Source organism: Podarcis melisellensis, assembly GCF_964234715.1.
Source record: "Podarcis melisellensis genome assembly, chromosome: 9".
NCBI lineage: Eukaryota > Metazoa > Chordata > Lepidosauria > Squamata > Lacertidae > Podarcis > Podarcis melisellensis.
In genome coordinates this window covers 10,643,507-10,657,584 of record NC_138541.1, presented here as the reverse complement: position 1 = coordinate 10,657,584, position 14,078 = coordinate 10,643,507, and the positions used below count along the sequence as shown (strand labels likewise).

Sequence of the window (14,078 nt, the reverse complement as noted above, 5' to 3'; positions counted from 1 at the left end):
GAAGAGAGAGGGTTGGAAAAGGCGCTGGCTCCTCACCTTCCTCATCCAGGGTCTCTCCAGCTCCATTGGGTGAAAGGAAGCCAGCCTGCCGTGGGGAGGCAGTGAGCGAGGCCGGGCCAGGGGCAACCAAGCAGAGTAAAAACCCGTTTTGGGGTGGGGAAGGGCCGGACAGAGGCCAGGCAAGGTGAGGGCTGGGGGGCAGCGGTAGGGCTCTGCCTTGCCTCTACTCTCAAGTCTTTTATTTGGATGTGAGATCTGCAGCTACTAACTTCAGGGACCACAGGCCAGCCTGCCCCTGTCACACCTTCGTTCTCCCGCTCTGTATGAATGAGTGGTAGTATAGGGACTCGGTGGAGATTGTCTGTTTGTTTTTAAAACCCTTGTCACTTTTTCTGAGAGTATTGTGCAGAGACTTACAGCTCAAAGCAGCCACGTTAGTAAGTGTAAAACATTGTGATAATCAGTCCCAGATGGGGCTCCTGTCTCTTTGAATAATTCTGTGAAAGGAGTATTTCAGCATCTGTAGCTTTTCCTCTCTTTGCGTGGCAACACTCTATGCTGCCCTTTCAAAATCCTTTTCTCAAACACTGTCCTTTCCACAATGGATGTGTTTAGAACGATAACAGCTATTTTAAGAAAATGGTTGCTTGTTCTAAGTACAGTTGTGTTTCAGGCTGGAATGCAATTCTTTTGGCGACTTGTATTTCCAAGGATGCCTTTGGAAATTTGTAGCCTGGAGGTTTGTTTTGTCTCCATTAAACACAAATGCCAACTCTTGAGATACATACGTGGGATGCAAGGTCTTTTCAACATGTTTCTGCCAAACTGGATCGCTGTACATTCAGTTCTTCAAACCTTTTTGTGGACATACAGAAACTGACATGTACTCTGAACTAGGACTAACAGCATTGTTCACTGGAAGAAAGCAGCGTACATCGAGTTACAATGAAAGAACCACCAATAATCCATGAATCTTTTGCTAATTGGAATTTTTTAAAAAATTGTTTTTAAAGATACACCATCTTTTGCAGCAGTCCATCAGGGTGAAATGGAAACTTTCCATAAAAATTTCTACCAGCAGGTCTGCTTCTAAATTTCTCTCTTTCCCTCTCTCTCTCTCTTTCTCTCTCTCTCTCTCTCTCTGATTTACAGCTATTAGGGCTAAGGCAGTAATCATGATATTTGCATGGGAATTAGTCCCATTGAAATTAGAGGTACTTCAAAAGAAACATACTTGGTTACATGTAGCTTGCAGAACACAGATTTCTTTTAATCAGGGTGGAAGGTGGAGGTATTCAAAGGGCTGTTGTTGACTCCCATCTATCCATAAAGAGCCAGCAGTTTTTAAGGGCAGGAAGGGTGACTAGGGGTTTGCCTGGAGATTTGTACACTGTAGGGACTAGCTAGCTGCAAGTTCATTTCAAGTCAGGTAGTTAAAATAGAGCTTTGGAGCTATCAAGTTCTCTTCGTCTTTCCCATCAGATTATGGGTGGGCAACCTGTGGCTCTGCGCTTAAATACATGTGGGTGGATAGAACTGAGTGTAGGGGGAATGGTGGAGGGAGTCAGAACAGGTGAAATGAGGGAGGAGGGGGTGAAAGCCTTCTGCAGGTAATAGGTGCACCTCTGATGAGAGTGAACTTTCCCTGCCCTAGCAGCCTGTTGGGTGATGGGGAAGAGTAAGACTGGGAAAGTGAGAGAAGGTGGCAGAGAGGGAAAAGCCACTTTGGGGTCTGGCCTGCCCACTGCCAGCATCTGGCCTTGCACAGATTCTCCTCCAAGGGAATGGGACCCTCAACCCTTTCTCCTGACTGGTTAGAGTTCAAAGCCAGGACTGATAAAGTGGGAGGTCTGGACGACCAGGGACAGCTTTCTTTGAAGGTGGAATAGAAGTGAGATTTACGGCCACTGAATACCTTGGTCTGGGGTGGGAGAGGATCCCTCTTCTGCCCTATAGTGTAGCCTGCTGGCTATTATAAAATGAAGTTGAAGATCCTGGATCTCAAAATTCCTAAACACAAGTTAAAGTAAAGGGACCCCTGACCATTAGGTCTAGTCGTGACCGACTCTGGGGTTGTGGCGCTCATCTCGCTTTATTGGCCGAGGGAGCCGGCGTACAGCATCCGGGTCATGTGGCCAGCATGACTAAGCCGCTTCTGGCGAACCAGAGCAGCACACGGAAATGCCGTTTACCTTCCCGCCAGAGCGGTACCTATTTATCTACTTGCACTTCGACATGCTTTTGAACTGCTAGGTTGGCAGGAGCAGGGACTGAGCAATGGGCGCTCACCCCGTCACGGGGATTCGAACCGCCAACCTTCTGATCGGCAAGCCCTAGGCTCTGTGGTTTAACCCACAGCGCCACCCGTGTCCCTAAACACAACTTACTCAGACTCTTTTATCTCATAGTCCACAGTGTCAATCATCATAATCATCCCCCAAATTGTGCTTTTCTTCACTAACTTGAATTAAGGAAGTAAGAACTTTTCTGTCCACAAAATGTTGGGTCAGTACTCTAAAGGAAAGCATAGTTCACTAGCTTTTTATAATCGTTAGGCTAAGAAACAATTAATTGTGTGATATATTCCAAGGTTTGAGTGTTTAAGTTAATCAAGATCACTTTTGTTAACGGCACACTTTGACTAGGAAAAAAATACCTAGTTACAAGTTTTCCAGAAAAAAATTGTTTTTAGTTCATGAAGAGAAACTGGAAATCATCATTAAATTGCTGCAAAAATAGTATCTCTCTTGGGATATTATGCTGAGGCCAGAAAAATAATTTTATCAACCATCAAAGATTGAATTGTGAGCTTTTTGGGAGAGACATTCATCACTTTAATTCATGTTGCTCATCTTGGGTTTTCTTGTTTGTGTGCTTAGTTCAATTCTTCTCCAGCGTTTGCTTAAAGGCCAAAGTAGACATGACAGTTGCAGGCGCTGTGGTCTAAACCACTGAGCCCCTTGGGCTTGCTGATCAGAAGGTTGGCAGTTCAGGGTGAGCTCTCATTGTTCTTTCCCAGCCAACCTAGCAGTTCGAAAACACACCAGTGTAAGTAGATAAATAGGTACCACTGTGGTGGGAAGGTAAACAGCGTTTCCATGCATTCTGACACATGCCACGGTGTCCTGCTGCGCCAGAAGCGGTTTGGTCATGCTTGCCACATGACACAGAAAGCTGTCTGTGGGGAAACGCCGGCTCCCTCGGCCTGAAAAGCAAGATAAGCGGCGCACCCCATAGTCGCCTTTGACTGGACTTAACCATCCAGGGGTCCTTTACCTTTACTGCCTCGTGTGGCTAAAACATTTAACTGCTGAAATGATGGCAGAATCCCAGTGTGGGGTGTTGAACATTCCCTGTGCTTGCTGTTTAAGTCTTTGTCCAGCTGTTGTGATTTCTAGTATCTGAGCTAAGATCAGCTGAAAGTACTTAAAGAGAGAGAGAAATTTGAAGCAGCAAACATGACTGGATGGAGGATTCTGTGCTTCTCATGTATTTGCCCTGTTTTCTTCTCCCAGTTCTGCCCTGCATACATAACAGGAATAGTTCTGTTTAAACATGCAGAGTGTCTGCCATCATGTCTAGTTCATTACTCACTGGGAGGGATGCTTGTAACAGACAAGGCTTCTGTCTTACATGTTATACACTGGGGTTCTCTCTCAGTCTGGTGGGCCATTTAATGATAAGAAAAATTTTGGTAGCACATTGTGGTAATCATATGGTTTCTCTTTCAGACTAATAGGGATGCCAAAGGAAAAATATGATCCTCCAGATCCTCGCAGAATTTACACCATCATGTCAGCAGAGGAGGTAGCCAATGGGAAGAAGTCCCATTGGGCAGAATTGGAAATCTCGGGTGAGTTATGAAATGATTTGCCTATCAGGTGCGAGGTGGAGGTGGTTCTCTCTGGCCTTAGGCCAGGTATCTATCCACCTGCCTGATAAAACTTGTGAATGGATCAGCAGGTCCTCAGAGGCAAGTTCATCAGTGTGTGAAAATCTTGCCTTCAAGATATCTGGTTTCAGTTTGCCTGCAGCCTGAGCACTTGAAACCATTCACATTATTAAGATGCAAGTGGGCATCCCCTATGAAATGCCTTAGAAAAGGCACTATAAGAGTTAGAGATATGAATCTGAGGTGATTGGACAGAGAAGTATGTGTGTTTCTATTGTTCTGCCCCCTCTCAGATCTGAAATTGGGGAGGGGGGGAACCATCTAATGTTCATTTCAGAAAAACACATGTTTTCCATTTATCACTTATTTCCAAAAGAGCCTTCAAAGTGGTTTTATGTACAGTTTTCTACAATAAGTTCAAGCAACTTGAAAGTTGCATGGCTCCATTAAAAAATAATAATCATTAATTAATATGAATTCAGAAGGGATTGGGTTAGACCCTTGTTGGTTATTGTTTATAGTTGGGGATGAAGGTGAGGGGTGTTAATGGGGAATAATAGAACTCAACCCATCTGATATCAAATTAATGTAATATTTGTGCATTATTTCCATTTTAGATAGACTGCATCTGATTTTCTCTTCCTTCGTTTTTATGCTTTTGCTGTTATGAGAATCTGTATTATATTATGTATTTTTATTATAATTGCATTTATGCAACTTTTGATTTCTATAATGTGTAGATATTAAGTTATGGATTAACTTATGTATTAAGTTATGTTGTAAAGTACCCAATGGTTTTTTTTGATGAACAGCAGCATATAAATGTAGTTAGTTAATTAATTAATAATTAAAATCCGTGACTACAGAGTTGTTTCCTTCCCACTTCCAAATTGGAGGGAAGCCCTCTTTCTTCTCCCTTCCCTTGGCAAAAAAAACCCTTTTAGCTGCCAAAAAGTTTTTTGCCAAAAAGTCATAGCAGATATCCTGCATTTTATTATGTTTTGTGGTGGGCACGAGAGATAAATCAGCACATTTTTCTTGCAAAACTATCAGTATACTTGTAGAAACAGCTGCCTGAATGCTTAACATTCTCCACGTGCTCTTCATTTTAGGCAGAGTGCGGAGCTTAAGTACGTCTCTTTGGTCACTAACACACTTGACTGCTCTCCACCTCAATGACAACTATCTGACTCGCATTCCACCTGATATTGCCAAGCTTCATAATCTGGTTTACTTGGATCTCTCATCCAACAAACTCAGAAGTTTACCAGCAGAACTAGGAAACATGGTATCTCTCAGGTGAGGAGTTTCACTGCCTCTTGCAAAATAATTACAGAAAGGTTTTAGGCTGCAACTTTAGCTTTGGTCCAGCTGTTAAATTGATGTTGCGGTTTAACTTCCCTGTTGATGTACACAGTTTCTGTACTGGGTGACACTACATGGTATGATACTCAAGTTCTGGTGGCTCATACTGTACCTTGCCCACATGATGCCAATGATGATGGAGGGGGGTGAGGAAATGAACAATGCTAGGATGTCAGCGTTACATTTTACTACACATTACAGGGGGAGAGAAGAGAACACAGCAGCAGCAGCAACACCCTCACATTTCTCCTAACGTGGTTATGTCATTAGGCTACCTTTCATAATTACACCAATCTTCACCTCTCTCAGAGGTGATGGTTCAAAGCCTCTGGAGGGCACCTGGCTTGGCGGGCTGTTCCAGAACACCAAACTGCAGATACTTAACCACTGTAGAGCTAATTTATTTGTGGTCATTAATGTGTGTATTAATGCACACATATTTCCCCTTCAGCAGTGGAGCCACTCAAAGGAATATCAAAACAAAAGTTGGCATTTTGCAAGATAAACAGAACATACAATATGTGAATTCTTTTAAAATTGACCCTGCTAATGTGTTTCTTCTGTCTTTAGGGAATTGCTTTTAAACAACAATTTGTTACGAGTTTTGCCTTATGAACTTGGACGGCTATTCCAGCTGCAAACACTAGGTTTGAAAGGTAACTGAAATATTAAACCATACATGTCCATGATACCTTGTTCTCTATCCTTTCATTCCTTTATCAATTCCTTGTTCCGTCTTTTCACCAAAGAAACCTGTAGGGCTGAAGGACAAAACCTTGTGCAAAGTGTAGGTAATGGGTTTCTTAGCCTACTATTTTGTTTGTTATCTGTTCATGAAAAGCTTTAGGAGATGTCCTGAATTGTCATTTTGGGTTTTTGCTGTGCCCTTTGTCTTGCTGTCTTCCTGCTGTATCCAGACCAGACAAAGCCCTTGGAATCATAGAATCATAGACTTGTAGAATTTGAAGGGACCCCCAAGGGTCATCTAGTCCAACCTCTGCAGTACAGGAATCTCAACTAAAACATCCATAGCAGATGGCCATCCAAACTCTGTTTAAAAATCTCCACTGAAGGAGAGTCCCCACCTCCCAAGGGAGCCTGTTCCACTTTCAAACAGCTTTTACTGTCAGAAGGCTCTTCCTAATGTTTAATCGGAATCTCCTTTCTTGTAACTTGAAGCCTGACGCTCTGACCACTCTTTTATTCCTCTGGAATTCAAATACTGCTTTAGGATACCCCTTTCAAATCTACCGTCCTCCCCTCTGACAGAATGAGAAGTTGGGCTCTAACTGATGTTAAATGTCTCACTTTTATTCCAGGCAATCCTTTATCACAAGATATTCTCAGCCTGTACCAGGACTCAGATGGAACACGGAAGTTACTGAACTACATGCTTGACAATCTAGCGGGTAAGAAGTGTTTGCCTTCACTTTGATAGCAGTGAAAGGCTCGTCTTAAATGACAGGTGGCATTTGTGTTAGAGGGGGAGTTTTCATATTGCAGGCACTCTTAGATGGGTGCAGGGGGTGTGCTATGCATTCCCAACATAGTGTGTCCCTTTCAGTACACTACACAATGCTAATTGGGAGAATTGCCTTTGCCTATTATGACAAAATTGCCACAAATGCAGTATACTTTACTGTAACAAAACACGGTGGGCATTTGGTTATGTGGGATAAAGTAAAGGCATGCACTTGATAACATTAGGATAGAAGCTAAACCCCTGTTCCCTTCCCCCATTGATCCCAACCATTCAAAATCAACCATTCAAAATCAAAAACTAACCCTGATCCTACTCCCGCCTGTATAGCTCTGTCTTGGGTCTTGTTTCTTGGTTACACTGCAGGGGGATGTAATATTGGGAGCTGGCTCTATCTGACTTTATACCTAACCACCTGCCCAATGATGTTGAGTGCCAGCTCATCAAGAGTCTTGAGTTCAAAGGTCCACATAGTAGCTATTCCCAGATCAGGGATTCATCTCTTACTTGGTGAGGGTTTCCATTCATTCAGTGGAGGAACTGGCCTGTATATATTGATAATTCCTTTTTAAAAGAGACCATTTGTAGCTGGGAAACTTATGTGTGTACACCAGGTCTTCCATACTCAAAACAGCTTTCTGGATCTGGCTTCAGCTAATCTCAGTTGTTCTGGATTGAAGAGCCAAGTGGAAACCATGCTCTATCTTTTAATTAAGCCTGCATGGGATGATTGTCACTGGAAAAACCCTTCAATATATAAGGGCTCAGCAGGCTGGTGCTATGAATTGTTTACCCTGTAACTTATTCCCATCACATGGAATGTTGCATGCCTGTTGAACCTCTTTTGCAGTTGCAGATAATGCTTTGTGATCGTTCAACCTTATGGGCAAAATAATAAACTATTCATACATTTCCCCCCAGCACTTTTGAAGCAGTTTTGGGTGGCAACTCTGCCACTAGGGTATATGTTACACAGGCTTTAGTTGATCCAACAAAGTGATCACACCAAAATGTGACTGTTCCTTTAGGTTCCTGTGTGCATGTTTGAGTGAGAGTGAGAGAGAAGGTGAATGAAATCAGACATAATTGTTCCCAAATAAAATTGGTACTACCATTGGAAATATCTGTGAGGATAAAAGTGAAATGGAAACTAAAGGCTACTTAAAAGACAAAGCAGTGCTGTTCAGAGCCCACCTATATCTAAAAGTACGAGAAACCTGCACCATCTAAACATTTTCTCTACCCATATCCCACTTTCAGCTTGCAGTTAAATGCTTTCTTTTCTGAACTTCTGTCCTACAATATGGAGTGTGACTATTGCAAGTTCTTGAGGGATACTGGGCTTTCTATCATTAATGTTTACTTTCTCAATATTTCAGTTCATCCGGAGCAGCTGCCTCCAAGGCCATGGATTACTTTGAAAGAGCGAGACCAAATTCTGCCCTCCGGTAATTATGTGACTTTCTCTTCTTCCTGTAAATTAAAGATAAGCAAGGAGTTATCTTTTTGTACAGCTGCACTCCTCATTTGTCAAGTTTTATTCATCCTTGATGATGATTGAAGGAACCTCACAGCCCACAAAAGAGAGTTCTCCGCCTGCTTTATTTGTGTAACCAAGCAGCTGCCTGGGACAGAAACGGGAAGTTCCTTGAGGGTCTGAAGGCAGCAGTAGGCAAGGAGAGCTCAAAGTTACTGGAACCCCAGAAAGACCCCTGTTTTGTGCTGCTGCAGTAGCTGAAGCCAAAGTTGAACTGTCTGCAGTAGTATCAGATGGCCAGTAACATGATACAAATCCACATATTTATCAGTCCTTTTTTAACTACTCAAAATCTGCTCCCAGAAAGGGTCATTGGGACATTTTTCTCCATGGCCTCATAAGGCCACATGCAGAATTGAGGCTTGCAATCTCGTTATCCAGTTAGAGAATGAGGAAGATGTGCTCCTTCCCCCTTGAGCTAACCAGCTGGTTACCAGATCCTGCTTCAGGAGGCCTCATTAGAATTTGCTGTGGATAGGGCTAGTACCAATATAAGCCTTAATCTCAGTGGAGAAGCTATGGGCCAGGAGCATGTGATCACTATTAAGAGATTGGCAAATGGGCTGCTGCTGAAGTTACTGTCAGTGTAACTGAGCAATAACTGCTTCCGCTTGTAGAGAGAGGACCAGTTTGTGTGCTACAAATCTGTTCAAACTTGCTCTGCACATGTGATCAGTGAAATATCAGAGCAGGGTTCACTTGGAAGAATGTGTGGCTACTTTGTGAGGAGTGCTGAGAAAGTGAAAAGTCCTTTTAACAGAAATATCAGTATGGTCATCCTCTGGTGTTGTACTGCTCATATGAGCCATTAAAGGTGAAAGGGCCAATTCATAATGTATGAATCTGTCTGTTGAATCTAAGTTTTCACCTGAGGTTCTTAGCTACTTGAATAATTTAATTTACAACGAGCTGCAGCTTTATCTCATTTAAGAAAAACCTAATAGCCTTTTATGTTATCTGTTCTGGCTGAAGTAATGTGCAAAAATATGTAAACCTGAAAAGCATGCTAGATCATCTTTGCAATGTACTGTATAAGTTTATTTATGCAGATAGTTCCACCTATGCAAAGCAGTTAGCCATGTAGTTAAAATAGAGGTTAATGAACTCTAGCTTCTTAAACTAGTACTTGGCATCTGAAAGAAGTTTCTTTTCCTTAATCTTATGATCTAATTACCGTCTTTATGTCGGCCACACAACAACTTAGTTCTCTGGGTGGCTCACAAAAATAAAATACAACATTGAAAATACAAATAAAAGAATTGCAATGTAAAAATTAGAGGAATTCTGAAAGCTTTTGCAAAACTGGCCTTTAAGTCAGAGATACCTACTTAATTCCACTGAAACGCCTTGTTCTAAGGGGTGATAACTTCTGTGAAAAGTGTGTGGTACCTCAACGTTCTCATCACCAAATATTTACTTTCTCTCCTTCCAGCTTCTTTTACAGTCATGTGTTATAATGTGTTGTGTGATAAATACGCCACCCGACAGCTCTATGGCTACTGCCCATCATGGGCATTAAATTGGGAATACAGGAAAAAGGGAATCATGGAAGAAATTGTGAACTGGGATGCAGATATCATTAGTCTTCAGGTAATGTTAACAATATAGCCCTTTGATTTTCATCAGGAAATAGTAGGAATAGGGTTCCCTTATTCTCTTCTTAAAATGTTGATAGAAAGTCAAGGGCATCTCTTCCAAGTACTTCTTCATGTTTTCTTTTGTAGCCTTACAGCTTTAATTTTTTTTTTAAAGTATGTTAAAAACATGTTAAGATGTGAAAATAGCCAAAGATCACCATTGGCCAAATACTTTTTGCAGGGCCCTTTGTCCATTGTTCATTTTGAATAAAGCATAATAACTTGGCAACCGTGGCTTATGATGGCTTGTGGATGTGACTGCTCAGTCCTTCCCATGCCAATGTAACCCTCCCTGAAACAGGCAAAAATGAGGCAGCCTACATTTCTCAGCACATTTTTCTGCAATGTTAACAATCATAGAATCCCAGAGTTGGAAGGGACCCAATGGACATTTAGTCCAATCCCCTACAATGCAAGAATCCTGCCCATAGCCTTCCCTGTATGGATTCAAACCACCAGCCTTCTGGTTAACAGCCAGACACACTTACCCACGGTGTGATGTTCCTTTTCAGGAAGTAGAAACTGAGCAATACTTCACCCTCTTTCTGCCAGCATTAAAAGAGCGTGGATATGATGGATTTTTTTCTCCAAAGTCACGTGCCAAAATCATGTCTGAGCAGGAGCGAAAGCATGTGGATGGTTGTGCAGTATTCTTCAAAACGGAAAAGTAAGAGACTTTTGCTGATTTGACTTTGTTGTTTTATGCCTGTACCTCAGATGTCTCTGATAGTTTGCAAAGCAGCGTCTGTTGTTGCTTTAATGTGGACATGAAATTGACCTTTGTATTTAAAAAATGAGAGGGAGAAGTTTTATATCCTGGCTTTCTAGTAGTCTTCCCCCCCCCCTTTACTTTTGTACGTTTTTATATCTGTTGACTGAGTTCTTGGGTATGTTTCAGGTTCACATTGGTGCAGAAGCACACAGTAGAATTCAACCAAGTGGCAATGGCAAACTCCGAAGGATCAGAAGCTATGTTGAATCGAGTGATGACAAAGGACAACATTGGCGTTGCTGTCGTGTTAGAGGTGCATAAGGAACTGTTTGGGACAGGTGGGTGTCAGGCATTTCCAACACAAACAGGGAGAGGCTTCATAAGGCGTACTAGTTTTTAAACAAGTGAAACTTTCCTGTATAGAAATAATGCCACTTTATAGTACAAATTAAGTGGAGACAGAACAGTACCAGCTCAGTGGACTGCATTGCTGAAGCAACTTCTGAAACAGATCCATTCATCCCTAGGAACAAAAATGCTGTCTTAAATTGAGTATGACCATTGGTCTATCCCGTGTTGTTCTGGCTGCTAAGACTTGTGATAGTGCTCCGTCAGGGGTCCTTCCCATCAGTTATCCGTTCTACAGGATATGTTAGAGTTTGAACCTGGTACAGGCGGCCTCCCACTTGCGCAAGGGCTATGTTCCGGCCCCCTGCACGCGTAAGTGAAATCGCGTAAAGTGGGGAGCACCTTCTCAGCACCACTTAAACACCCTCTCGGCCAACTCTCTCTTCTATCCATACTGCTGCTGCGCTACTCCACTTCACACATCAGCTGTTAGGCAGGGAGGTGGAGCAGCATAAACAAAGCCTTGCTGTGTCTCTGGTCTCTTCAGGGCTCCTTCCCAGATTTGCTATAGAAACTCTGGGGAGGGTCTCCTTGCAAGCCACAAGGACTCTCCAGCTCTCTCGCCATTTCCGGATTTGATTTGAATTATTTAATTATTTGCTGACATCATGCATAAGTGTTTTTTTGCAGGGGGGGGGGCTGTCTGTATTTCCTGCATGCAATGTGTGAGTTTGTCCATGCAGGTGTGGCCTTTGCCACTCCAAAGCACATAGCTCATGCTAGAGCGGTCACTCACTTAGGAAGAATGCGTTCCTTCTTTCTTCAGTCCAACCTCTTTTTTCATAGCATTTTGTTTTTCCTAACACAATTCTCTCTGGAACGCTGCATGGATGCCACTAGGTATGCGCCTGACTGAGATCAAAGTCACAGTACTATTTGGTCTGAATTGGCACAACCATGTGCACAGTGTACCCTCAACTGCCTTAAATTCTATCATAATTTCTACCAGGCCACCACTGTCACGGGAATTGAGACAAATACAGATACTCTGGCCATGGGGAGGTGCTCTGTTGTTCACATAAACCCTCCCAGGCCATGAGTCCAGCAGTATCTGCACAGTGAAGAACATTTCCTTTGCATGTAATTAAATGCTTTTCTGTTTGTTTCTGTATCATGGAAGGAGTTGAATTAACTTAGAATTCATTGCCTTTAGGTATGAAGCCTCTACATACCGTGGACAACCAGCTGCTTATTATAGCAAACGCCCACATGCATTGGGACCCTGAATATTCAGATGTAAAACTTGTCCAGACAATGATGTTTGTCTCGGAACTGAAAAGTATCCTTGAGAAAGCCTCTAGCCGGCCTGGAAGCCCAATAACAGATAAGAATTCCATCCCTCTGGTGCTGTGTGCAGATCTCAACTCACTGCCGGATTCAGGTATTTAGAAATAGCGGTTTTGCTTTTACTTCAAAGTTAAGACTTACCTTTTTTTATAAAAAATGCATTTATTAAAAGGTTTTATTGGGTAACAGTAGTACATACAAAGTCTCCGTTTTCAAGTCATAGAATCTTTCAAACAAGTTGGTCACATTCAGGGAGACATTACTGTTACAGGCAATATGGAATTGAGGAGGGAAAGAGGGCAGGAAAAGGGGAGACAGTAAAATTCCATTCTTTTATATAGTGTATGAGTAAAGCTTTTGTGTGGGACGTGGGTGGCGCTGTGGGTTAAACCACAGAGCCTAGGACTTGCCAATCAGAAGGTTGGCGGTTCGAATCCCCACAACAGGGTGAGCTCCCGTTGCTCAGTCCCTGCTCCTGCCAACCTAGCAGTTCGAAAGCACGTTAAAGTGCAAGTAGATAAATAGCACTCCGGCGGGAAGGTAAACGGCGTTTCCATGCGCTGCTCTGGTTCACCAGAAGCGTCTTAGTCATGCTGGCCACATGACCCGGAAGCTGTACGCCGGCTCCCTCGGCCAATAAAGCAAGATGAGCGCCGCAACCCCAAAGTCAGCCACGACGACCTAATGCTTTACCTTTAAAGCTTTTGTGTTAGCATCACTTAAAACATGTATTTTATTTTTGTTGGTGGTACAAGAGACCAGAGGGCCCAGGGCATGGCTGGTTGCAGTCGGTGGGCTGAAAGTGTGTCTTGTTTGTGTGTTGTGAGGGGAATGTTACTGGATCAGATTAACCATATTGATTTGTATGCTGTGGGGGGAGGGACATAGTATTGAAAGTTAATACTATCTTGTATCAACTTTCCACCAACATTACACCTAGTGGAAAATGATCTTTTTCAATGTCTTGTGTTTCAAGGGGAAATTTTAATGTGAATTGCTGAATTGTTGTCTTGCATTCTAAAATGAGGAGATGAGGTAATAGGGTAGATTTGGGGGTTGATAAGGTGAACAAGTGCAAACCCTCTGTTGAACCAGTATTGTTTGCCCAGGGAAACTGCTATTTATAACCAGATGAATGATCAATTGCAAGAACCACCATCACATTTAGTACATAAATAATCACTTCCTTTCTAATTTCAAATGCTGTCAGCCTTAATCAACTACTGGTGGTATTTCTCTAACTGCTAAATAGCTTATTTCTTATTTTAAGCAGGTGGTTATATAGCTACTTGGGTGATAATTCTTCCCTCCTGGTCATGAAAACATTTGCAGCGTTAATAATTCCCTGGCTGCTGATGGTGTGCATAGAGCTCCAGAACTGGGTTCATGTTAAGCTACAGGAAAACAGGTGGCACAATTCAGCATTAGCATCCGGCAGCAACAGATTGACTGTTTTGTTTTGCAAACAGGTGTCGTGGAATACTTAAGCAATGGAATAGTAGCTGACAACCATAAAGATTTCAAGGAGCTGCGTTACAATGAGTGTCTCATGAACTTCAGTGGCAATGGGAAGAACGGGGCTCCTGAAGGAAGAATCACTCACGGCTTTCAGCTGAAGAGCGCTTACGAAAACAACTTGATGCCTTATACCAATTACACCTTTGATTTCAAAGTAAGTAGAGCTGTGGCAGAAGCAACTAGGAATATATCAGCTGGGTACTGGAACGACAGATATTTACTGTGATTCAAACCAAACACAT

At 42.5% G+C, this 14,078-nt stretch overlaps 1 protein-coding gene across 3 annotated transcripts in view; it reads left to right on the top strand.

Moving 5' to 3' along the window:
• Window positions 1-14,078, top strand: part of CNOT6L (CCR4-NOT transcription complex subunit 6 like) — a 37,755-nt gene that overhangs the window by 19,197 nt on the left and 4,480 nt on the right. For all 3 annotated transcript variants that reach the window (XM_081925027.1, XM_081925028.1, XM_081925026.1), the window contains exons 2-11: window positions 3,732-3,853; window positions 5,005-5,191; window positions 5,828-5,913; window positions 6,577-6,666; window positions 8,117-8,185; window positions 9,707-9,864; window positions 10,424-10,578; window positions 10,810-10,961; window positions 12,185-12,412; window positions 13,788-13,990. In XM_081925027.1, coding sequence (XP_081781153.1) covers window positions 3,742-3,853; window positions 5,005-5,191; window positions 5,828-5,913; window positions 6,577-6,666; window positions 8,117-8,185; window positions 9,707-9,864; window positions 10,424-10,578; window positions 10,810-10,961; window positions 12,185-12,412; window positions 13,788-13,990 — 1,440 coding nt within the window. In that variant the 5' untranslated portion in view covers window positions 3,732-3,741. The remainder of the gene's footprint in view (window positions 1-3,731; window positions 3,854-5,004; window positions 5,192-5,827; window positions 5,914-6,576; window positions 6,667-8,116; window positions 8,186-9,706; window positions 9,865-10,423; window positions 10,579-10,809; window positions 10,962-12,184; window positions 12,413-13,787; window positions 13,991-14,078) is intronic.